The 24,098-nt window shown below is 53.4% G+C and overlaps 1 protein-coding gene across 1 annotated transcript in view; it reads left to right on the forward strand.

Annotated features, from left to right (window-relative positions):
• Window positions 1-858: 858 nt before the first annotated feature.
• The window catches only part of Glis1 (GLIS family zinc finger 1), a 63,226-nt gene continuing 39,986 nt past the window's right edge, over window positions 859-24,098 (forward strand). The window contains exon 1 of the mRNA XM_055629001.1: window positions 859-1,665. Coding sequence (XP_055484976.1) covers window positions 859-1,665 — 807 coding nt within the window. The remainder of the gene's footprint in view (window positions 1,666-24,098) is intronic.

Here is a 24,098-nt window from a genome sequence, read left to right on the forward strand (position 1 = left end):
GTGGCCAGCCCACACCCCACCGTCCTGCCGGTATTGTCATTGCTGAGGATAGAGGCCCCAGACTTGCCCAGAATGAAGCAGTTTGCCTGTGTCTGTCCAGCTAGAATGGAGCGGACCCCAACCTCAGACGTGATCTCCCAGCTCCCGTGTGCTTCTCCCCATACTTACATCTGAGTTCAGAACTCTGGGCCACCCTGCTACGAACCTTGTCCCTCACTATAACTGCTCCTCGGGTTCCCATCCAGCCACGCCACCTATGGGAGTCCAGGCTGGGTAGGGCCAGGCATCATGAAATGAAGGAAGGAGTACAGAAATAAAAAATTTTAAGGGGCATGTAAGCAGAATTTAAAAGGCTGCTGGCCCTGAAGACTCCTCAAAATGCCAACCGCAGCCTTTTACCCACAGAACTCACCTGAAAGCCAGGGGGGAGGGTCAGGGGTGACCCCAGGGAAGGTGCAGAGGCAAGCAAGATGGCGATGGGAGCAGTGGATGGGCCGGGTTCTGACAAAGGGTTTTGGCCATCCTGTGTCCTCATTCCTGCCCTGGTTAGCCTTCTGCCCTGTTTGCCTCTGACACCTCTCTCCAGACCACATCCCTCTTGCTTCTGTGCTTCCCTCCTCTTCCCTGCCCTTGGCACAGCCAGTTCTGCTGCCCATCTCCTGCTACTCCCCTGCCCCTCTTCCTCCTCCTCTGCTTTCTAGGAGCCCTGCCTGCCCCTTACCACTGGAGAGAGCCAACCATTCATAATCATTCTGGCCACTGTCTTCCAGGTCACCCAGACCTCAGGCTACCTACGTGAATGGCAGCCTCCCAGCAGCTCAACACATCAAGCAAGAAGCCCTACCTGACTACCAGGCCATGGCCAGTGCCCACACACCCCTGCCCACCCACTGCCGGGCCCCATCTTCATCGGGCCTGCACTCAGACCTGGACTTCCCAGGCCGAGGCCTCACCAACCCCGCATCTTCCTGCTACCTTCTGGGCAGTGAACCCATCTCAGGCCTGGGTCCCCAGCCGGAGGCCCACCTCCCTGAAGGCAGCCTGAAGCACTGCTGCCTCCTGGGCCTGCCCCCCGCCTCTTCAGCCTCCCCCTCCCCCTGTGCCTCCTCCGACGTCAGTCCTGCCATCCACTCCTCCCAGACGGCTCTTGTCAGTTGTGTAAATGGACTCCGAAACCCACCTCTGCCAGGAGACCTGGGCCCCCCTCCCAAGCGATCTCGGCCTGGGCCTGGGCCTGGGCCTGCATCCGGTGACAGCCACGAGGGCGGCTTGCAGCTTGAAGCGTGCCGGAAGTCAGGCTTCCTGAAGCAGGAGCCCGTGGACGAGTTCTCGGAGCTCTTCGCCCCTCACCAGCAGGGCTTGCCGCCCCCCTACCCCCTGCCTCAGTTGCCGGCTGGCCCCAGCCTTGGCGGCCTAGGGCTCAGCCTGGCAGGCAGGATGGCGGCCGGGAGGCAGGCGTGCCGCTGGGTGGACTGCTGCGCGGCCTACGAGCAGCAGGAGGAGCTGGTGCGGCACATCGAGAAGAGCCACATCGACCAGCGCAAGGGCGAAGACTTCACCTGCTTCTGGGCGGGCTGTGTGCGGCGATACAAGCCCTTCAACGCCCGCTACAAGCTGCTCATCCACATGAGGGTGCACTCGGGCGAGAAACCCAACAAGTGCATGGTGAGTCCGGGGCCGCCGGGGCCCCCCAGTCTCCTTACACAGCCGCAGCACTGGGTGCTCTAGAAAGACTCCCCTGGGAGCAAGGCAGAGCTCCCACAAAGTCCAGGGCTGTGGGCGTGGCCAGGGAATAGGACCATCTGTGCCCCCGTCACAGGAAGCCTTGGCAGGATTACCTCACCCTTGCCAAGTGCCCCGTCCCCCTACTCTGAAGCGTTGGATGGATATTAGGTGTAATTTAGCAGGTCGCAAGCCAGCCTGGCTAGACTTGTCTTTTCCGTGTCACCTGATGGTGGCAGATGACAGCAGAGTGGCCGTTACCCAGTGCATGTCCAAGAGAGGCCTCTAGGCCTTCTAAGCTTTCCACTGCGCTGCCTCCTGTAAAGAGGTACTGGGTCGTCAGGGCAGGCTTGGAGCTGAGGTCAAGGGTTAGGTCGAGCCCCTGCGCAGCACCGGCAGTGTTTGTCTGGGGTTGGGACAAAGGATTGGGGAGAAAGAAGCATGTGTGTGCATGAGCGGGCGTGCAGATTCCCACAAGTTAGACGCAGGCGACCTGGCCTCGGGCCCTTCTGACCGGCCCACCTCCATGTTTTGTGATCGCCGTAGTGGGAAGCTGTCTCAGAGGCTTAGGAGAGAGATCTTAGTCCCCGTACCGCTGTCTCCCTCCCGAAACAGCAGCCTGGGCTCGAGGGTGCTTTACAACACAACAGGCCACCCAGACCACACACATCTCACCTTCTTAACTACCAGGCATTGGCGTTTCTGGCCCATAGGGCCAAGGTCAAGTTTTTCCCACCATGTACTGCCTGTGTCACTTTTGGTCTTAGAAGGGGCTCCAGGTCCCTGCCCAGAGCTCAGAGCACATCTGTGGGGCATCAGGTAGGAAGCGTTGGTAACTGTGGTGTAGAGTCAGTCTTGAAGATAAGGAGTCTGTTAGCTCATGGACAGGCCACAGGTGGGCGGCCGTGAGGAGAGGAGGAGCTAGAGGCTAGGGCTTGGGCACTGTCGTACTGCACAAAGGTGTTGGAGGTCCCGAGCTGGTGGAGAACTTTACTTGATGTGTTTGGGCTGAGAGTGTGCAGGCAGGAGGGGTCACAGCTGAGCTAGTGTCATATCCACGTGGGTCTTACGACACCTGAGGTGGTGAAAGCTGTGCCTCTCCGGGATGGGGAAGAAGAACAAGTCCGTAGGCCAGGGCTGCTGGAGACAGCCTGTCTTCCCCCAAGACGCCGGGCCGAAATTGTCAATCGTATCTTCCTCCTGTTGGGAACCCGTGGAGTCTGTGTGGGCCCAGACAGTAACCTGAGGTGGCAGGCAGCCTTCTTTGCCGGGGCCTTGTGTGCAGAATCCCAGCATCCAGCGGTGGCCATGTGAGACAACTAGGCCTTCCTTGAGTCCTTTGGGGCCCTGGTTGCTCAGAGCAGCCTCAGGATCCCTCCGGGTTGAGGTTCTCACGTGATTCCAACCTCTGTGATACTGTGGGGACCTAGACGTGGTTCTGTCTCGGTCCTTGCCCTGAAGGGCTTCATGCTTAGGGATGTGTCCTCAAGCCACCAAGGACCAGGCTGTGACGGCCCCAGATGGAGTTTGAAGAGGCCCAGGGAAAGAGTTCAGGGGGCTTCTGGGGGTTTGCATCTGGTCTTTAGCAGGGCTCTGGGAACCCCAGGGCTTTCACACCAGCAACAAAGATCGGTGGTCCGATGGGTCTGGGCAGCCCAGCTTCCCACACTCCTGGCTTTGCCTCTTCCGGGTTAGCAGCACAGTAGCGACAGGTCAAGCGGCGATCGCCGGCTTCACAGCCCACCTGTGGTCCTCCCCGAAGCTCTGCCCGCTCCCATTTTACAGATGAGCAAGTAGAGGCTCAGAGAGGTTACACCGCTGGCTTCAAGTCACACAGCTAGTCAAATAAGCTGTCCAAAATGATCCCTCTAGTCACCGCTGCAGTGCGAAGGAACCCACACCCTCACCCACTGCAGGGCCCTGGGCAGTTTAGATATTTCTCCGGGGCCCACGGGCTGGCCCTGCTGGGTGTGGCCATCTGCAATGGGAACCTCTTGTGGAGCCCCATCCCAGGCCGCTCCTGCCCATGGTGGGTGAGAACACCCACCCTTCCCACCGGTGGAGTAGGTAACCAGGACAACGGGCCGACCCCGACCCACACCCAGGTGAATAACAGCTCCTGTCCCTGTAAAATTATTAATTTCTCATGACAGGCCTGTGCTACTATGTCTGTAATAGACAAAGGAATCTTGGACCTGAGGCCTCTGGAGGACAGGAAATAGATGAGACGTTTTGATTGAGGGGTAAATGGCCCACTAAAATAGCAGTTAATCCTTTTATTATCTTCCCAGCAGCATTTCCACAGCTTTCATGAGGTAAGCTTCCCTCGCTCCATCTAACTGCAGCACCCCCCGTGCTCGCAGCTGGTTTAAATTTAGCCCGGGGAGCCTTCGCTCGATCGGGTACCAAGCAGCCTGGGTGTGGAGAGAGGAGCCCGCTCCCCGCCCTTAGTCCTGAACCCTGCTGGCCTCCAGGTAACCCTGCCCTCGCCTGGCCCTGCCCTGCCTGGCAGGTCCTGCCCTGTTCAGTACGCAGCCCGAGGAAGCTTCTAGATCTCCCTGCAATATCCTGTTGTTGTTCGTGTTGCTCCCGTTGTCTCCGTCTTATTAAATCCGGGGCTTCGTCTGCGTTACCATAACAAGCCTATGTCCAACCCAAATACTGACGCGGCGCCTCCGAGACGTGGACTTTGGAAAGATTAGTCCCCTGCTTTCTTAGGTTGGTTCCACCAGACAGTCAGAATCCTCCATGTCTGAGCTGCAGAAGCCGGCAGCTGTGAGGCAGAGAGGGAAACAGTGGCCCTTTCCTGCTGTGGGCTCTGTAAAATAACAGCTGAGGCCCAGAAAGCTCCTTGCCATGGTAAGGAATTTTAGCAGCACTTGTGACCTGCATGGGAGTCCAGGTCAAGTCCCACATACCTGTCTCCCAGCTCTGCCACTCAGGTGGCTGACTTACCCTCTCTGATCCAGTGCCACACTTCACCTCCAGGATTGTTGTTTGAGGCGGGGAGAGCGCATGGCTAGTCCTTTCCCATCATCCTCTTGTGCTTTGACGTCTCCGGTGAAAGGAGCCCGGTTGCATCTTTTCTTGGTGCTGCTCAGCCAGACAGAATCTGCGCCGGTGTCTGTCTGTCTGTCTGTGCTGGTGAGAGCTGAACTGCAGACTGGTCTCTCCTGCCCAGCCTTGGTTGGCCGCAGCCTTCCCCCTTTCACACCTCTCCTGCTTGCCAGTCCAGCCCAGGTGCCTTTGAATGGCGACCTGGGCACAGCCGAGGATTGCCGACAGCTAGAGATAGCCAAAGAAGGCAAAACTCAGCGCCAAGGGCTTCTGGGAGGACCCCACCACTCCCCACCAGGGCCAGAGTTACATGTACCTCTAGCCCTAGTTTCCTCATCACTTCGCCTCAGCAGTGGCCCCCCAACCAATCCCTGGTGCTGGGGGAGGGGAGGTAAAAAGGGGGAGGCCTGTTCAGAGTCTCTTCCTCAGCAGCCACGAGCCAACACGCTGCTTACCAAGGAAATGGCTACTGATGCTCACGGCCGAGCAGCTCTCTGTCACCCAGTAGCTGCACCCCCACCCCAACCCCCGTTACCTTTGTACGGCCTCTTCCTTCAGCAGCGCTGTGTCCAGTCCTAGCAGGTAGAGTCCTGAGCGTATGCCCTGCTCCTGGCTCTTGAGCCCAGTCTTGAGGCTAACACTCCAACTTCCCGAGGCCTCATCCCCGGGGTTTCCTTAGGGCCCTGAAATATCCGGATGGGCAGCTCTGTCAGTCCTTCCCCATAGGTGCAGACAGACTACAGGGGGGCAGAGCCAGAGAGGGCCGCCCAGAGCCTGGAATCTCGTCAGTGTCAGACTGACAAGCAAACACTGGGGAAAGTCAAGGCTGAGAGAAAGTGACCATTGAGACAAGGAGAGAGCCTCTCCCTGACACACTCACCTCTCGGAGTGGCAGGCTCTTAGTGAACTAAACTGGATGCTGGGAGCCACACGAGGTGGCTTGGAAATGCTGCCATCATGAAGCACATGGCAAGGCTTGCCATGTTCTGCTGGGTTATGGGGGATGAGAGGAAGCCTGGAGCTGAGCATGGAGAACCTAGATCAGTGGGTCTCAACCTTCCTGACGCTCCGGCCCTTCAATACAGTTCCTCATGTTGCGCTAACTCCCAACCATAAAATAATTTTCATTGCTACTTCACAACTATAATTTTGCCACTGTTATGAATTGTAATGTAAATGTCTGTGTTTTCCGATGGTGTTAGGTGACCCCTCTGAAAGGGCCATCTGACTCCCAAAGGGGTTGTGACCCATAGGTTGAGAATCACTGGCCTAGATGTGGTCCATGGGGGTAGGACACCGTGAAAATCCTTGGGTGGTGCTGAGGAGGTGGCTTTATGTGCAAAGTACTTAGGGTCCATGGGGACTTGAGCTCTGTGCTCCAGCAACACTAAAGCCTCACAGGGACACATGCATCTGTGAGCCCAGTGCTGGGGACAGGCCCATGGTACGGAGCAGGTCGGAGCAGGTCTCAGCAGCTGCCTGGCTAGCTGGTCTAGCTAAAATGGTGAACCTCCATTAGTGGAGAAGCAATTGAGGAAGATATTCTGATACTAACTTCTGACCTCCACATGAACACACACACACACACACACACACACACAGCCCCATCCTTGGAACATCCAGGGCACAGGGATCTCATCCCAGTGTACAGATGGGATCAGCTGTGGGGCAGGTTCACACTTAGGCAGGGACGCCAGGGGTAGGATTTGAACCTAGATCTCAGCCTGACTCCAGACACGTCCTAGCCACAGCTCCAGTAAATATCCAGACTTGAAATTTATTCTGTAAACTTTCAGCGACCTTTGCCTGGGTCCTGGGGTCACAAAGGGGCATCAACTCTAGCCTGGGCTCAGGAGCCCTCAGCAAGATAGGGAGACGGGCCACTAAGTCACCCGGAGAGCCTGATGATGTGGTGTGGAGAGCCGTGATGCGGTGGGTTTTCTTTTCTCGCCCAAGGGACAAATAAGCCACCTGAGGGCAAGGGCAAGCCCCTGGCCAGGAGGTCGGAGTTTCTAGCCAGGCTTGAAGGCTGTAGTGTGCTTTAACACTTCTGCCCCAGGGAACTCTGTAGCAAGAAGTCGAGAGGAGCCATACTGCCCTGCCAGCCCAGGTCACCAAGCCCTACCCTGCTGTGGAAATGGGGCCTGGGTATCACCCCATTACAGGGTTGGGAGGTGCCTGAGTAGGGAAACGGTTTTGAGCAAAGGCAGCTTGTGAATTGGCATCCAGAACTGCCCATGGCACTAACCTCTCCCGGGGTCATGTCAGCTCCCCATCGGTCTCCTCAGGAGATGGGGAAGCCAGAATCAGAGAGGAAATCAGAGTGGAGAGTTCCAGCAGTCTTTTGCTGCTCATCTCCCTCCCCTCCCTCAAGGCTCTCTCTCTTCCCAGGCTCCTACAGGGTTTGAGTTCTTAAGGCCTCTAGGCTTGGCTTCTAGCTTGTCTGTGTCTGCAGTGCCTTTCCCAACTTGGCAAACTCCTGCTTCGTCCCTCACATCCCAATGCAGTGCCTCCTGCTCCTTCCCTAAGCTCGCTGTTGTTCTCCCTGGAGTGCTGTGGTGTGGCCAGTTTTGTCCCAGAGACGGTAGTACTGCTCTCCATTGCTGTGACAGAAATCATCTCCGGGGGCGAGTGTCCAGGTGATCGGGCCATCGAGGCAGGGAAGACAGGGCGTGAAGCAGCTGTTAGGCTGTTCTCAGGTCGGGAAGCGGAGAGATGTGAATGCTGGTACTGTCTGCTCACACCTTTTTACTCACTTTAACCCCCCATGTCACGGTGTTCCCCACATTCAAGGTGGGTCTCCTCTCCTCATTGCCATCCCTAGAGGTGTGTTTCCATGGTGATTCTAAACCAGGTCAAGGTGACAAGGAAGATTAACCCTCATAGAGACTGTGGGCCTGGGCCCTTCTGCCCCGAGGCCTGGGCCAAGTTCTCCAGACGGTTCTCTGTGAAGTCACAGTCATGGCGAGACTCTAATGTTGCCGCATCTGCCCCCTTGGCTGGTACCCGGAGCCTTTCTACAGGAACACCTGTACCTGGAAGCTGCCATCAGCACATGGCTGACTAAACCCGTCGGCCCAAGTCGTGAAGGGAGGTGACAGGGCTGTCATGTGGCTCCGGGCAGCAGCCCGCCCAAAGCTGTGACAAATGGTTCCAGGCTGCTCTGGACAGTTGGCTGTCTGAATGGAGTGGAGGGAGTTCCAAAAGGAACAGGAAAGGATGTTGTACAGAGGATTCTGCTGTGGGCTGGCTTTGTTAGGCCTCTGCCTGCTACCCTAACACATGCTCCTCCATACCTGCAACCTGTGCCTGCCACCAGGCTCCCAGTGCGTTTTAATCCAGGGCTACCCCGAGCCCATGTAAGAGCCGGGTGGTATGGTGGCCCTCCCGTAATCCCAGCACTCTGGAGGTGGAGGCAGATGATTCCAGGGGCAAACTGGTTAGCTAGATTAGCTGAGTCTGCAGGCTCTGCTTAGCCAGAGACCCTGACTTGGTAAATAAAGTGGGATCTGATAGAGAAAGACCCTGACTTCAAACCCATGCCCCATACACACACACAGACACACACACAGACACACACACACACACACACGCTCACACTCACATACACACCTGACCTGAGCCAGGGGCTGGTGAACCAGGCTGGGTAATGGCCAGTGCCCATGCTAACCGCAAGTTCAGTTCCGTACTCTGCCCTTTGGCCAACTGTGAGAGCTTGCAAGTCTCACAGTCTCTCCCAGCCTGGATGAAGGGAGGCACGTCGTGAGGGTGAAATGGATTGTGTATGTGGAGTGGGTGCTGTGTCCTGGCGCTATGAGGAGCTGAAGTAAGGAGCCCTGGTTTCCTGTGAAACCCTCCAACCCGGCTGCTCACGCTGATGAGAGTCGCTGGGAGCGGTAGGCTTAAGGGACTCGGAACACTGGCCAAGCACTGTGAGCTCAGCGCTGCTCTGTGGAATATGAAAAACATTAAGGATTAAAAAAAAAAAAAAAAAAAAAGCACAACCTTCTGAATCAAATTTAAAATAACAGAAGAAAAACAGCTTTTGAATTTAATGTAAATGGAATTGAAATGATTCCCTTGTTGGAATGAGAGAGCCAGATAAAATCAGCAATGGCTCTGACGAAGGGTCCAGACTGCCTTTTCCAAGGGGATGTCATGGAGATGGCAGGCTCCACGGTGAAGCATTAAATGATCCTATCTCTAGTGTGTGGCAGACACCCGGCCAGAGCTGGCATTGTCCTCACAGGGACTGTGCAGGACAGGCTTCATGGGGGCACTGCCCAGCCAAGTGGGAGCTGGAGCTTGGCCCAGACAAGAAGGTGCTCCAGAGAAGGGATGGCGCCCCCTGTGGAGACCCCTGGGACACCCTGTCCTGTCGCCCTTCCCTTTCCCCACCTTTCAGCACAGCTTTACTGACGCTTGGGGCCAGGTTTAGCCAGAGAAGTAAGGGGGATGCGCTGGGGTGCAGGGTGGGCTGGGCTGGCAGCAGAGGCAGAAAGAGGACGCAGCCTTCCCTAAGGTGCCATGAGAGCTGGGCCCTTGATGGTTCAGTAGGAACTTCTCAGGTGGGGACCAAGAGGAAAGGCATTGTGGGGAAAGGAACGATAATGTTGGCCCTTGGTGTGTGTGTGGAAATGCCTCCTTGAGTGAGTCCAGATCGGGTTACACACATGATGGCTGGGAACAGAGTGCAGATTGTAATTGGGCCTCAGGAGTCCTCAGAGTCAATTAAGCAACTGGCAATCCACCCCAGGGGCAGTCCCTGAAGGGTCCTAAGCAGGAGAGTGGCGTGATCAAGAATGGACGTTGGTGTAGGTATAAGGGAAGAGGTGACAGCAGGCGGACGCCAAGGCCTTTGAAGGGGAATGGTCCTAATCCAGAGCCATCTTCTCAGGATCCTTCAGAGCAGCCTGGCTGGGACTGTGCCCCAGAAGCAGGGTTTGGCCATCGGCCAACACTCTCATGCCCAACTCTCGCCGGGCATCTGCACACAATTGGGCACCAGAGTCCAGTGCCCATTAGAAACGATGCCCAGCGCATTTACCAGTAGAAAATGGGAGACACGTTTCCCATCAAATGGCTGGGTAAAGTGTGCACGACTTTTCTTTGTTTTCCATTGGCCCCCACAATAAATCTCCCTCCACTGCCAGGACCGGGACCACGGATGTCTGTGAGTGATTAGGGTACAGCACCACCTCCTTGCCCTGCATTCTTCCTGCCTGGGTAGTGGTAGGATGAGGCTATGCGGTCTTGCAAGGGTCTTGGGAGGCGAGCTGTGGGGAGCCAGCCTCCTCTGGCACGTCTCTGACCATGGCAGTGTCCCACAGGGTTACAGTCCTGGCTAGGTTTCAGTTCTCCATCTCCTTCCCCAGCTCTCTACCCTGTGATCTCCCCACGAGTTGTAGTTACCTTTACACCAGAACTGGTCCACCGTGTGCACCCCAGCATCTGCTGAACGTCGTGGTTTGGGGAGCCATGTTGTCTGCAGCATCATTTCTGTTGCCAGAGAGCGCAAGTTTGGCTCTAAGCAGAAAATGAGTCTTTTGTGTCCCCCGTGCTCTCTTTTTTAAATAATTTATTTATTATTTATTACAATTTATTCATTTTGTATCCCAGCTGTCGCCTCCTCCCTCATCTCCTCCCAGTTCCACCCTCCCTCCCTCTTCTCCCCCTATGCTCCTCCTCTAGTTTGCTGATAGAGGAGGACCTCCTCTCCTTCTATCTGACCCTAGCCTATCAGGTCTCATCAGGACTGGCTGCATCCTCTTCCTCTGTGGCCTGGCAAGGCTGCACCCCTGTGGGGAAGGTGATCAAAGAGCAGGCCACTGAGTTCATGTCAGAGAACCCGTGTTCCCCTTTACTAGGAAACTCACTTGGAGACTGAGCTGCCATGGGCTACATCTGAGCAGGGAGTCTAATCTCCATGCATGGTCCTTGGTTGGAGCATCCATCTCTGCAGGACCCCCTGGGCCCAGATTGTTTTTAGCTCTGTTGGTCTCCTTGTGAAGCTCCTGTCTCCTCCAGGTTTTTCTGTCTCCCCCTTCTTCCTTAAGAGTTCCTGCACTCTGCCCAAAGTTTGGCTAAGAGTCTCAGCATCTGCTTTCATACCATGATAGGTAGAGTCTTTCAGAGGTCCTCTGTGGAAGGCTCCTGTCCTGTTCCCTGTCTTCTCCCTCTTCCAGTGTCTATCCTGTTTGCTCTTCTAAATGAGGATTGAGCATCTTCCCTAGGGTTCTCCTTATTGTTTAGCTTCTTTAGGACTATAGATTTTAGTATGTTTATCCTATATTATATGTCTAGTATCCACTTATAAGTGAGTATGTACCATGTGTGTCTTTCTGTTTCTGGGTTACCTCACTTAGGATGATCTTCTGTAGTTCCATCCATTTGCCTGAAAATTTCATGATTTCCTTGGTTTTAATGGTATTCCCCTGTTGCCTTCTTACGCTCTATGCTCCCACCCCCCCATCTGCTCCCAACCACCTTCCCCCTCAGGCATCCAGAATGAGCAAAGGGATTCATCCAGCCACAGGTCCCTCTGTGTGGATTTGTTCCTTTTATATTTGCAGATTTGGAAACCGAGGCCTGTAGAGAGGGTTTGGCTCACCAGATAACCCATGTTTCCTGCTCCATCATTGCTCCCAGACAGGGCTGTCTTCTGCCGGGTGCCTGCTCTGTGCTGGGCCCTGTGCTGAGGGCCTGCACCGTGCGGAGGGCCTGCACGCCTCACTCTCAGATCCCAAAGCATGCTGGCTGTGTTGCAAGCACTAAGGAAGGAGCTTCCAGGTTTTGACCTGTCATCTAGTGTTCCTTCCAGCCACCACATCACGCCAGTAGCTAACCCGAAGGCCCGGGACATCTAGAGATGATCTGCTGAGTTCAAGGCAGGAATGGCTGACACGCGCTCAACAGGATTGCCTTTGTTCTGGCAATCTGGTGCTCAGGACACTGCCTGCCTCCCTCCCTGGAGACCTGTTCATTAGTGGGTTCATGTGTCATCCTTCTGATGGATGCTGGGGCAGTTCAGTGCCTGATGGCCATGGGTGTCAGGCCCAGAGGAAGCCCCATACAAACATGCACAGAGGTGAGCTCTGCTTCCTGTGGGCACCAGTCTGCTACCTAACTGCTGGACAACTGTCGCTATGTGTGACAAGAAATTTGATTAGATGAACTTTCTAGCTATCCTGTTCCTGACTGATCCAGACCAGGGGAATAGAGCCCATCTCCTTCCCAAACTTTATGTGTCCCCTGGAGCCTCATTTTTCCTTATTTGTGAAGTGGAAGATATGGCCTCCAGCATTCCTGGATCTTCTGAAACTCTTCGGGGGTCCGTAGTTACATTACCCACAGCCCTGGCATGGCCAGCAAGAGGAAGGCGTCGCAATGAAGGGAGAGGCAGGCAGGGTCCTCCTGGACCCTGACCCTGCTTCTCTTCCCAGCCTCGCTGGCCTCCTGGCTGCTTCTCAAACATGCTGAGCTCATTAGAACCACGTGCTCTCTGCAGAGCTGTTCCCTGTGCCCAAACGGCCTCCTCCTCAGTCTGTGCATTCAAACCCTGGCTCCCGGGTCACCTCCTCCAGGAGGCCTTCCCTGACCTCTAGCACACGCTCTGGTGTCTTGTCAGTTCCTGCCATGCATCCAGGCTCCATGATTTTGTTTCCCGCTGTGTGTTCAGTGTTGTCACCAGTTCCCGTGATCCAGGGATCTGCTAAACGAACATCACCAAACAAAGGTGGAGAGTGGTCCAGAGGGGCTGAGGAGAAGTCTTGGGAAGGGCCCAGGTAGGGCAGTGGGAGGCTCTTAAATAGAGTGTTTGCACCAGGCGTGCAAGGGCAGTGCCAGGTGAGGCTCTGTTGGACCATCCGGGAAGCCCATCATCTGGAACACGGTAGACGCTGGGCACTTCCCAGCCTGGTTTCCTCCTTGCCGCATCTGCAGCCCTGGTCCAGAATCCCTGGAGCATCAGGCGCCAGCGAGTCACTGTCCCCCTTACCAGCTTGGAAACTCGTCCTGGTTCCCACAATGTTGCTGCAGCTCTGACAGAAGTTTGCACCAGGTCTCCGCCCGGTAGACAGAGGCCCAGTACTCAGTCGCCGCTGCAGCTGGTCACTGAGCCACAGAGCTTAGTTTTATGGCCAAGGTCACATGTGGGGTAAGGGCACAATTTGGCATGAAGTGGCAACAAAACCATTCACGCAGCCCGGGGACGTGGTGGAGGACAGAGTGGCGCCGCCTACAGCAGCCTCAGAGAGGACTGGGAAGGAGCCAGCCGCACTGGCCTCACTGGATGCCTGTCAGGGGCTTCTCTGCCGTGTGAGGTGGCAGTCAGTCCCCTTCCCCCTGTGGTCAGCTCAGACGCGTAGGAGGAAGCCCAGTTATTCTTTGCCATTCTTCAAAGACAGTCACGTGGAACTAGGTGGGTGGCCTTGGAGCTGATCCCACCGCTTAACCTGCACCCAAGAGGTTTGCCTGAAGAATTGGCACCATAAGCCCTGGGATTCCTCCTTGTTACCCCCTACCTGCGGGAGGGTGGGCCATCTCACAGGGAAGGGAGGGGACCGGAGGTGGGAATAGAGGAGTCAGGGTTGGGGGCATCTTTGGACTCTGTCCTGAGGAAGGGTGAGGATCTGGAGGTAGACAGACTGTAGGAAATTCTACCCCTATTGGTAGGAGCTGGCACAACCTAGAATCCAGATAAGCCCCAGACCAGAGGTTCTCAACCTGTGGGTCTCAACCCCTTTGGGGGTTACATATCAGTTGTCCTGCATGCCAGATATTTACATTACAGTTCATAATGGTAATAAAATTACAGTTAGGAAGTAGCAACAAAATGATCTTACGGTCGGAGGTCACCACAACATGAGGAACTGTATTAAGGGGTTTCGGCATTAGGGAGGTTGAGAACCAGTGCCTTAGACCCTCACGGGAGCATTGGCTGGGCTCTTGTTCCTGCTCGGTTTACCTGTCTGGCTGGGGTTGTTTACCTGTCCTCCAGAAGACTCTCATCTTGAGACCGTTGTTTGCCTTCCCCATGAGGATGCTCGAGTGGAGAAGCAGGCATCCCGCAGCCACCAGTGGTGAGCTCCGGGGCGGCACGGGTTTCTGCCACATGTCTCCTGGGCTCTTCTGGGCTTGTGCAGGGTGAGGAGGTGTGTCCCCAGCCAGCTCTGCCCTCACCAGTGCCTCTCAGTGAAGTGGGCCCTGCTGAGTACCCGGGAAGACAGGTGTGGTCCCCAGGGCAGTGGGGATGGATGGGAACCGCAGAACTGAGGGCTGCCTGCAGTCAACACCTCCGTAGGAAGCCGGCTGCTTACTCCTGGAAAGCACCAGCCCTTTAATTGTCTCCACATTGAGGACCAGCAGTGTCTGTCCTGACGACTAGCTGGTGAAATCAGCCAGGGACCCCCTCCCACAGCCCACAGGGGTGGTGGTTCAGCCTTTTGAGGGCTGTCTGAGGTGGTTCCTGGGGTCCAAATTAGATGCACCTGGCGGGGGCTCTCCCTTCCTCTGGTAAATTCATGATCAGTGGAGAGAAGCGTTAGGAGCAGCCTTGGCCCTCAGGTGAGCTGGGCAGGAGGGACTTGAAAATGTGCATTTCCTAACTGATGAAGTGGGGAAGGTTGAAGAGGGCCTTGGGTCTTCAAGGCACGCTCAAAAACAAACAAACAAAAAAGTTGTGTTTTATGCTAGCATTAAGACAAGTAGATCAGTAAAATCTTACTGACTTATGTTCAATCTTTGTCCCCCCAAAAGCCAAGCCTGCAGAGGCTGAGAGTGTGGGCCTGCCGTCCCCCCTACCCCTGTGGAAGTGGGAGGCAGGGGGAACACCACAAAATCCGCTGTGGTGTTCTGGTCCGTTTTTCTCTAGACCATTGAGTTCCTTCTTGTCTTTGTAGCTCATATGCAGCCAAGTCGGAATTGGTTAGAGAATGTATGTGGAAGAATCTAAACTTGGTTAGTTATCCAGATTGAGCCCTGGGTCTCCTCAGAGGTTTCTGGTAGCGGAGAGGGCGGCTCGTCGACCTGCAGAGTTCCTTTTGTCTAGGAAAGGAGATGGGCCGGCCGCTCATGGGTTGGGGTTGGCTTTTACCCAGATGCTGACCCCTTAGGAGGGCTTGGTGGGAGCCACATGAGCCAGTGGCTGCAGAAGGGCTAGGAAAACCAAATGTATGATTAGCGCGGTGCCGCTGTGGTTACTAAGAACTCACTTAGCCGTGCATTCATAAACGACTGCTTGGTCTTTGGGAAATCATCATCATGGAGGTGATGATGCTCATGCCCTAATCTGTATTACTGGGTCCATAGAGACCATTTCACGGAGGAGAAAATGAGGCTTGGAGGAAGGACCCTGGCATCAGGCTTCTGCCACAAATGGCCTCTCTGCAGACTTCAAGGCTCAGTCTGTGCCTTGGGGCTGATGGAGCCTCCTCTTCAAGGAGCATGGGGCCTGGTGTGACACTATGATCGGCCTGGCTGAGGACATCCAAGGAGCACCAAGGAAAAGGTGGTGGGCACCCAGAGAGAAGCAAGTGCGTGGTCCAAGTCCAAGGGGGATGGATGTAGATACTTAAGTCTGGCCTGTTGGGAACCTCTGGCCGCTCAAGGCCCATGTACCCATGGGTGTTTGGTGGCCCTTGTGTAGGGAGGAGCAGAATCTGCAGGCCCTGGGCTGGGCCAGTGAGCAGGAAGCCTGCGTTAGCTTCTCCAGAGCCAACCATCCCAGGCCCACAGGGTGGAAGTCTGTGACGCTATGCTCTTGGTGCCTCTGGGGTCACTCTGGCAAGATGTCCCATCTGCCATGGCTCCTCTGATCCTCCTCCTGGAGGAGGCCTTGGCAGTCTCCCCTGTTCACACTTAGGTAGCATTCGTTTTAAACTCGATTTAGAGCCTCTCCCTTCTAACACCCCCAACCCTAAGAGAGAAGGTCAGTGGGGAGAGGGGACGCAGACCCCCCCTATTGCTCCTGGTTGTTTAGGGTCGGGGTGTTCCGGTCTCCTCCAGGTCATTGCGCCCGAAGCGTTTGCTTCTCAGTCTGCCTGCTCCCAATCGCTGTACCATCTGTCTCTGGTCTTTCCAGACTGCCATTCGCCGAATGTCACCACCACAGCGCCGTATTCTCTCCTGTTGAGCTCTCATATTTATATCCTCAGAGCCCCGGACCACGCTCCTCCCCATGCCTCGTGAGGCAGGCCGTTACCAAGCTGTCAGCGAGCACACGCCCCACATGAGACAGTTATCAGCTGTGGATAAACTAAAGCCCAAACTAAAATCCCATATTTGGGATTAAAATAACAACAACAAAACATATTTACACAACACAACTGAGTTTACAAAGAAACCAACCAGAACTTCCATTACACACTCTCGCTCCTCGCTCTAAGCAGTTTCTTTGGCAGGTGGATGGATGCCTGCGCAGTGGCCATCCAGCTTGGATGGAAAGAGGTGGGCACAGGCTAGAGCCCTTGGCCCAGTGCTGGCCCAGGCTGTGTATTTGAGTGTGTGGTCCCGAGTGCGTGTGCGTGTGCGTGTGCGTGTGCGTGTGTGTGTGCGTGTGTGTGTGTGTGTGTGTGTGTGTGTGCGCGTGCGTATGTGTGGTGGACCACTTGCCCTGAGCAGCAAGCATCCACACAGGCAGAGTTATGTGGAGATTTGCCCAGAGAGCATGGGAGCGTGGGCTGCAGTGGGCAAACAGCTGAAGGGGGTGGGAAGACAGACCATGAGACTCATCTTGTTGGGCAAGGATGGAGGCGAGACCAGAGAGACGCAGTGAATGCGGAGGTGCCCATACACAGACTTCCTCAGGTCCCTGTGCTCAGAGCAGTCAGTGTGGGCCCGTGGCAGAAACTGCCAGAACGTTTGGGAGGCAGTTCCTCCCTGTCACCGTCCTGGAGAGAGGGCATCCTGCAGCTTCAAGGCCACTCACTCAGCAGGGCAGAGGCAGCTGTGGGGCCTACTGAGGCCTTGAATGCATCAGATCTACAAAGATCTGGAGGCAGGGCCTCAGCCATGGCACTGCCTGCAACACCTGCTGTGGGGGTCTGGGTTCAGGGCAGAGGGGGGAGCCGGTGTTTAGGAAGGGGAACTGGACCTACTGGTAGGAGTCACCCCGGGGCCCTGCCACCCATGATGCTGATCATACAAATAGTAATGCAAAGGCAGCATGGCTGACTCCCCCACCGCGTGATGCTAGTAGGTCCCAGCAGCGATGAGGGAGGCGTCGCTGTCTCTGGTTTACAGGAAGCTTAGGAGGAAAGTCAGGCTTGACAAGCTCACGCTCCAGGAAGGGAAAACAGAAGGACCTGAAGTTGGACTGTTCAGTGTCAGGCCTTACTCATGTTAATTTTTTTTATCCTATCATGTTTGATAGATTTAAAAGAATGCATGCAAGTATGTATCAGCAGCAAAGATGAACATCTGTGAGGTCCTGAAGCCACACTCCACCTTCTCTTTAGCATTCTCTGCTTTAAAAAGAGAGAGAGAGAGAGAGAGAGAGCAGAAGACATGGTCTCTCCACACATTCATACCCTTAAACAACAAATTGTTTAGTTTTGCTTCATCCAAAGCTTCACAAAAGCAACATGCTGTCTGTGGGCCTCACAGGTTTTTCACTTAACGTTATGTTTAAGACTCTATGCACAGTATTGTTGAGCTATAGCTTGTATTGTGTAATCCAGTCTTTTGGGGTGTTTCCAGTTTCCATTAGTGTAGAGTAGGCTCTATATAGGGTCTTGTTCTTTCGTGTATCTGTCTTACCCCCACGGAGGCGGGGGGAGGTGTTGCTTAGAATGTGTGCCTTAAAGTGAAATTGCTTATTTGGGAACGGAAGAGAGCACCAGACCGTTTTCAGAGGTGGTTTTGAGCCATGTGCACACTTACCTACAGTGTGTGGAAGCCTTTGCTCCATGGAAGCCCTTTGCTCCGTGGTCCCCAGGCATGCGGTGGCCCTGCGCAGTCTTCGCTAGGTGATAACTGATGAACTGATGAGCGCCTCCCCTTAGCAGAGCCTGTTCCTGCTGCCTCTTCCATGAAGCCCTGCTTCCCAGAAGCTCTTCTCAACGTTTTGCTGGTTATAGGGGTTCTGGGTCTCTTCTGCCTGTTTGGCGTGGTTTTACATTCCCGATAGCTTTAGTCCTCTGAAGGAGCTCTGCACTTTAATGAATTGTCAATCCTTTCTTTTGTGCCTTTGTGTGTGTGTGTGTGTGTGTGTTTATGACTGTTGCAAAAACTCTTTCTTTAATGCCATAAACAAATCATTTCAAATCATAAAGGATTCATTTTTTTTTTTTAAATTTTGCTCCCACTTTTGAGTTTTAAAGTCATTGGAATTGGAGTCTGTGGTTTCATGCGTGCTGGGGTGCAGTTAGTGGTCTTTTGATTAGAATTGCACTGAATCTGTAGTTTGAATTGGGAGAACCGACATCTTGACAATAGTCCCCTTATCCATGAACATGGGATGTTTCTCCTTTTACTCTTCTTCGATTGCTTTTATGGGCGGTTTGTTGATTTCCTCCCTCAGAGCATATGCACAGAGATGCTCCTTAGCTTAAGGACGGTGGCACATGATGATAACGTCGCGTTGCAGTCGAGAAATTATAAATTGAACCTAATGTGTGGACTTTTGCTAGACCCAACTACTTCATTTTTAAGGGGTGCCGTTGTGTTTTTAATTTCTGAATTCATTTGCTCACTCCTAGTATATAGGAATATATCACTTCTGTACATTAGCCTTCTAGCCTACAGCGTTATCATGACTTGCTCATTCCAGCAGTTTGTCATTTTTTTCTTCTAATTTTTATATACACTTCCGTGTTACCTGTAGATGGCCTTATTTCTTCTCCACTCTGCATACCTTTTATTTCCTTTTCTTGGCACGTTATCCAAGACTTCCGGTATGATGCTAAAAAGGAATTCTCAAGAGCCTCAGCCGGGGCAGTTGTGTTTCTCTTTCTTACTTTGCTTATAATATTAGACTATATGAACATTGAGTTTCATCAACTCTTAGACTACTAGATTATAGCATGTATGCACCATGTTTACATATGCAGTATGCAAGGAGAATTTAATTTTCAAATGTGGAAGTTAAATTTACAGACTTCCCTCTTTTTATGTATTTAATCACTTTACAGCCTCCTTCCAGCCCCCTCCCTCCTCTCCTCCCAGTCCCACCCTCATGCCCACTCTCCCATCCCCCTTCTCCTCCTTCTCAGAGAAGGGGAGGCCCCCAAGGGGTACCAACCCACCCTGGTACCTCAGGTCGCAGCAGGACTAAACTCATCCTCTCCCACTGAGGCAGCCTAGCTAGGGGGAGGGGATCCAGAGGCAGCAAAGAGACAGCGCCTGCTCCCGTTGTTAGGGGACCCACATGCTGACCAGGCTGTACATCTGCTCCTATGTGTGTGGTCCAGGTCCAGCCCATGCATGCTCTTTGGTTGGTGGTTCAGTCTCTGACAGACTTCACTCTCAATCCTAAGAGCAAGCGACTTGGTTATGATGTGTTGCTCTTCCTAAGCCACTCATGTCAAGATTTGTGTGTCTTTCCCTGGGAGGGGTGTCTGCTCTGTTCTCATAGCTCACACTTTGCTCCTCTGTTTTGATATCGGGGTTTTATTGGTCTCATGGAATGAACTGAGGGGTATATCTTTTCTTTTCCTTGAAGCGTTTGTGTAAGATTCGAGTGATACTTTCTTTGGACATTTGGTAAAACTTGCCTATAAAACTGTCTGAATTTGATGTTATCTTTGTGATATTTTAAACTACTGTTCCAATTACTTTAATTGGCATGGAACCATTGAGGCCTCTCTTTCCTTTGAAGTCATTCCCCGCCTTCAGGAATTTGCTCATTTTGTGTATGTTTTCAAATTCGTGGCCATGAATCAGTCACCATTTTGCTTTTTGTTTTTGTTCTTGTTTTGGGTTACTGGGTCCTGAACCAAGGGCTTCGCTTGTGCTGGACAGGCAGTCTCCCCTTGAGCTCCGGCCTCAGCCCCTTCTTACTTTCTATTTTGAAACAACTTCTTCCTTCTTGTCCAAGCTGGCTCAATTTAGCATCGTCCTGACTCAGCCTCCTGAGTACCTGGATGATGTTTGTTTGTTAGTTATGTCTATGTGGATGTTTTTCCCCCCACATGTGTCTGGGTGCCATGTGCTGGTCCCCAGAATAAAGAGCACTAGATCTCCTAGAACTGGAGTCACAGATGGTTGTGAGCCACCATTTGGGCGCTGGGAATCGAACTCTGGTCCTCTAGAGGAGCAGCCAGTGCTCTTAACCACTGAACCACCTCCCCAGCTCCTGCTCTTCCTGTTCAGATGCCTGCTAGAACTGTAATTGCATTGCCCTCTTCCCTAACAGTGTTCTCCTGTGTGCCTTCTCCCTGTTTTTCTGACCCATTTCACAGAGGTTTGTCTCGTTCGCTAGTCTTTTCGAGAATGAATTCCTGACTCAGTTGGTCTCTATTGTGTCTGTTTTGACTACATCAACCTTTGAACTTACCTTTACTATCTCCTTCCTTTCTGACTTCTAAAATGAGTCTCCAAGCACATCGTCTCCAGCTTTTTCTTCATAGGAGAATAATCCTCTACAAAGTGACCCCTGAACCAAGAGCTGCTGAGGTGTAGCTCTTGCCTCGCCACTCAGCTCCAAATGAATATTACTGTAGTCATTACGATGCAGGAAGTCGTTCATTTTTCCAAACACAGGGACATTTCCCCTCTTTTTTTTTTTATTGCCTTCTAATTAAATTTCACTGTAATTGAAGAGCATTTATTTATACGATACAACCCTTAGACCTAATGTATGGCGGGGTTTTTGTGAGTGTTCCTCATATGCTTGAGGAAACATGCTCACACTCAGTTTTTATTCAGTAGAAAGTCTTGTGTTGTTCAGATCGGCAACTTTGCTCACTTCTTTTTGCTTAACATATTCGAAATGGAAAAAAAAAAAGAGAGCGTTCTCTTCCTCAGAGGTGGTAACCTGCGTTTCCATCTGTATCGCTGGGTTTCATTGCAACCCCATCTGGTCTCTAGAAGTGAAAAGCTTTTTATCATTGGAAAATGGCTCTAACCCTAGTAACATTTTTATGCCTAAGCTCTGCTGTGTTGGACACTAATAGGGTATGCCAGCCCTGTGGATGGTCTGCCCTTGGACGTTGCTGCACACCCTTTAATTTTGCACTTTTTTACATTCTTGGGTTTTAAACAGAATCACTGGAATTGGCAGGTGGAAATTATTACTTCATTTTGTTGCTCTTTAGTCCGTTCTTTTTTAGTTAGCATGTCGCCTTTTCATGTGTTCTGTGGTTACCAGTGCATTTGAACAGGTCTTTCTTCTTATTGGTGGTGGTGGTTGTTTAAGGCTGAGCAGGAAGTCAGCAATCCCCCTGCCTCAGACTCCCAAATGCTGAGATTACAGGAGTGTACCACCACACCTGGGTCCATGTCTGATTTTGCTTTCCGATTCTGCTGTTTCTGTACTCTGTCGTTTGTGTGTGTGTCTATTTGTTTGTTTGTTTGTTTTTCTAACTGATTTATCTTTCTCATTAAGAGCAGTTTTTTTTTCCTTACTGCTCTCCTAGCCTCCAGCCCGGTGTCTCAGAAATTATATACTCAAATTCCCTTGTCAGTGATCAGCTTTGAGTTTTTCTCACACATTCTTGACCTAACAGAGCAGAAGGTGAATGAGTGCCCTGTGTGAGGCACAGGAACCTCAGGTCACTGCCTGGCCACACAGTCCCTGCACAACGGGGCTGCGGTTCTCTGACCCTGGCCTCGCTCCTGCGCGTGTTTGGAGCGCGTTGTTCCATAGCAGAGGCCCTGAGCCCTGCCGGCATGTGTGTGGACTCAGCTGCATACCTGCCTCTCTTCCACGGCTCAGACCTTCCTTCTGGCTTCCCAGCCTTCTCCTACCGGAGTTCTGTAGCAGGGTGCTTCTTTCATGCTCGTCTGGGAAGCTGGTTGTAGGGGTACCTTTTCTAGACGGACAGTTTTCTTTTCTCAGTACTTTGGTTGTATTGTCTCCTTCTAACTGGCTTTCTGCCGTGGATGAGTATGGTCTAGGGTTGCACTAGGTCTGGGGTTGTCTAGGGTTGTGCAGCCGTTTGGTTTCCCAGCCTTTGCTCCTAGGCACTTTAACATTTCAGCCATCCAGTTCTCTCTGCCCTCGAAGCTCTCTGGAAGATGCTGTGCTGTTGACCTCAGCTTTCCTTCCATGCATTCTTCTCTCTGAGGCTTTGCTTAGAGGTGTGCCATCTTAGGCTGGCTGGTATTCTACAAAACGTCTTTAGCAACTCCTCCTCCTCCTCCTCCTGGGTCAGTGCTGTCTAAGCTGCCGTTTGCCAAACTTAAGTTGTAAAGATTATTAATCAATTTAATTTTGAATTTTGAAAATTGCTGTTTGGTTCTCTTCCAGGACTGTTGGTTGGTTTTGATAGCCCCTTGGTATATGGTCGTGTTTAAACTCTTATGTGTGGTGGCAGGGAGCGCTCTCCATCACTTTCCACCCCTCCCCGCCCTCTTTGTGAGGCAAGGTCGCTCAGTGAAACTCAGCACACTGGCTGGTCAGCAAGCCTCAGAGGTCCTCTTGCCTCCACCCCCGCAACACGGGGTTGCAGCGCGGCCACTCTACGCACCCTTCTACGCGGATGCCGAGGACGGCTCTCAGGCCCTGTGCTTCTGCAGCGGGCCTTTTCCTGACCAAGCCTTCTCCTCAGCCTCTTCCTCCTGTTTTGCGGTTCAGTCCTTTAAAATGGTTCCACAGACTGACATCGTGGTAGGGGATGTCTGACCGTAGACTCATTTTTCCATCCCGCCTCTCCCATCTGCCTGCCTTCTTGTGTCTATGATCTTTGATCATGGGATGGCACGGCATGCCTTTGTCCTGTTGAGGGGTGCACACAGTGCTGGTTCCAGGACCTCCCACAGATAACCCAATTTGCAGATGCTCAAGTCCCTCCTGTGGAATGCTGCAGTGCCTGCTTGAGATGTGTGTGCGGCCTCCAAACACTTTAAATCATCTCTAGATTCCTCCTTGCATCTAATTTACATCGCGCCGTAACCGCTGTGTAAATGGCTGTTTCGCTGTCTGCTTGGAGAATAATGACAAGACAAAGACTGAACATGTTCAGTACAGATGGAGTTTGGGGGTGTGGGGGACACTTTTGATCCTTGGATGGGTGGCATGGCACGTGCAGCATTCGAGGGTGGCAGAGGCCAACCCCGGTGTTAACTGTTTCTCCAAAACGCTGGGAGTCTGGTAGTGGGCCTCTTCTGAGCCTGGCGATGTCTCCAGTGCAGGCCAAGGGGAAGGTGGAACAGTGCCCTCGAGAGCACCTGCAACTGGCTGCCAGGTCCTGTCATCAGGCAGTTCACAGCCCCGCTTTAGGCTGCTTTCTGGCTGGCTTCTCCCCAGTCCCTCAGAACATCCTCGTGTCCAGAACAGTAGAACAGAAAACACAGTCCTGCATGGGCTGGTTGCGCCGCAGCCGAACGGCCCCCAAACCCAGACCCCCAGGCCCTGGTGTAGAGCTGTAGCTGCAGCTACCTCAGAAGCTGTGGAACGGATCTCAGAAGTTAATGTGAGGCAGAGCATGAAGAAGTGCTATTCAGAGAATGACTGCCATATGCTGCTGCTCCGAGGTGCCGAGTGTTTCCCGTGCATTATCACCCCGAGGCCCCCCGTAGATCCAGGCCTGTCATCACCTGCATTTCACAGCACGAACCCCAGCGTTCCAGCCACGAGGGCCCACCTTCATCACAGCCTTACAGTGTGTTGCCGTTGGCAGAGAAGGAGTGGCTGCGGTTATCATGGCGCCAGGGAGCAAGGCTGCATGCGCCCTTGTTGAGGGACAGTGTGGTGCGGTGTGCAGGGCTGCCCAAGACTCAGGCAGGCGAGGGGCGGGGCTCACACAGCTCAGCTGTGGCCTGCGCTGTGTGTACCTCATCCCCTGGCCTCGTGGGAGCAGATGAGAGGCTTAGGGGCGCAAGGGACTTCCCACATGTATGAAAAGCTCCAGGTATGACCCCTGTTGTTTCTCCGGTGTCCTCCTGTCCCTGTGTGTCCACCTTCGTGCAGCCTCCTTGACACCTGCTTTCTTTTGCCCCTAAGGACCGACTCTGGCCTTTCTCTCTGGTTCTCTATCACCCACCAAGGCCTACGGCCCGGCAAGTGTTCACCAGATCGCGGCTTTGGTCAGTAGCGTAGGCCTGGGTCCCCTTTATGCCACGGGGCTGTCCAGCCTCTGCCAGCTCACCCAGGGCTGCCTTCCCACTGCTGGCTGCCTGCATGCTATCCTGGTGCTTGGATCACCTTGCCTCGTGCGCAG

This window comes from Psammomys obesus, unplaced genomic scaffold (assembly GCF_907164565.1).
Source record: "Psammomys obesus unplaced genomic scaffold, mPsaObe1.curated_primary_1811, whole genome shotgun sequence".
NCBI lineage: Eukaryota > Metazoa > Chordata > Mammalia > Rodentia > Muridae > Psammomys > Psammomys obesus.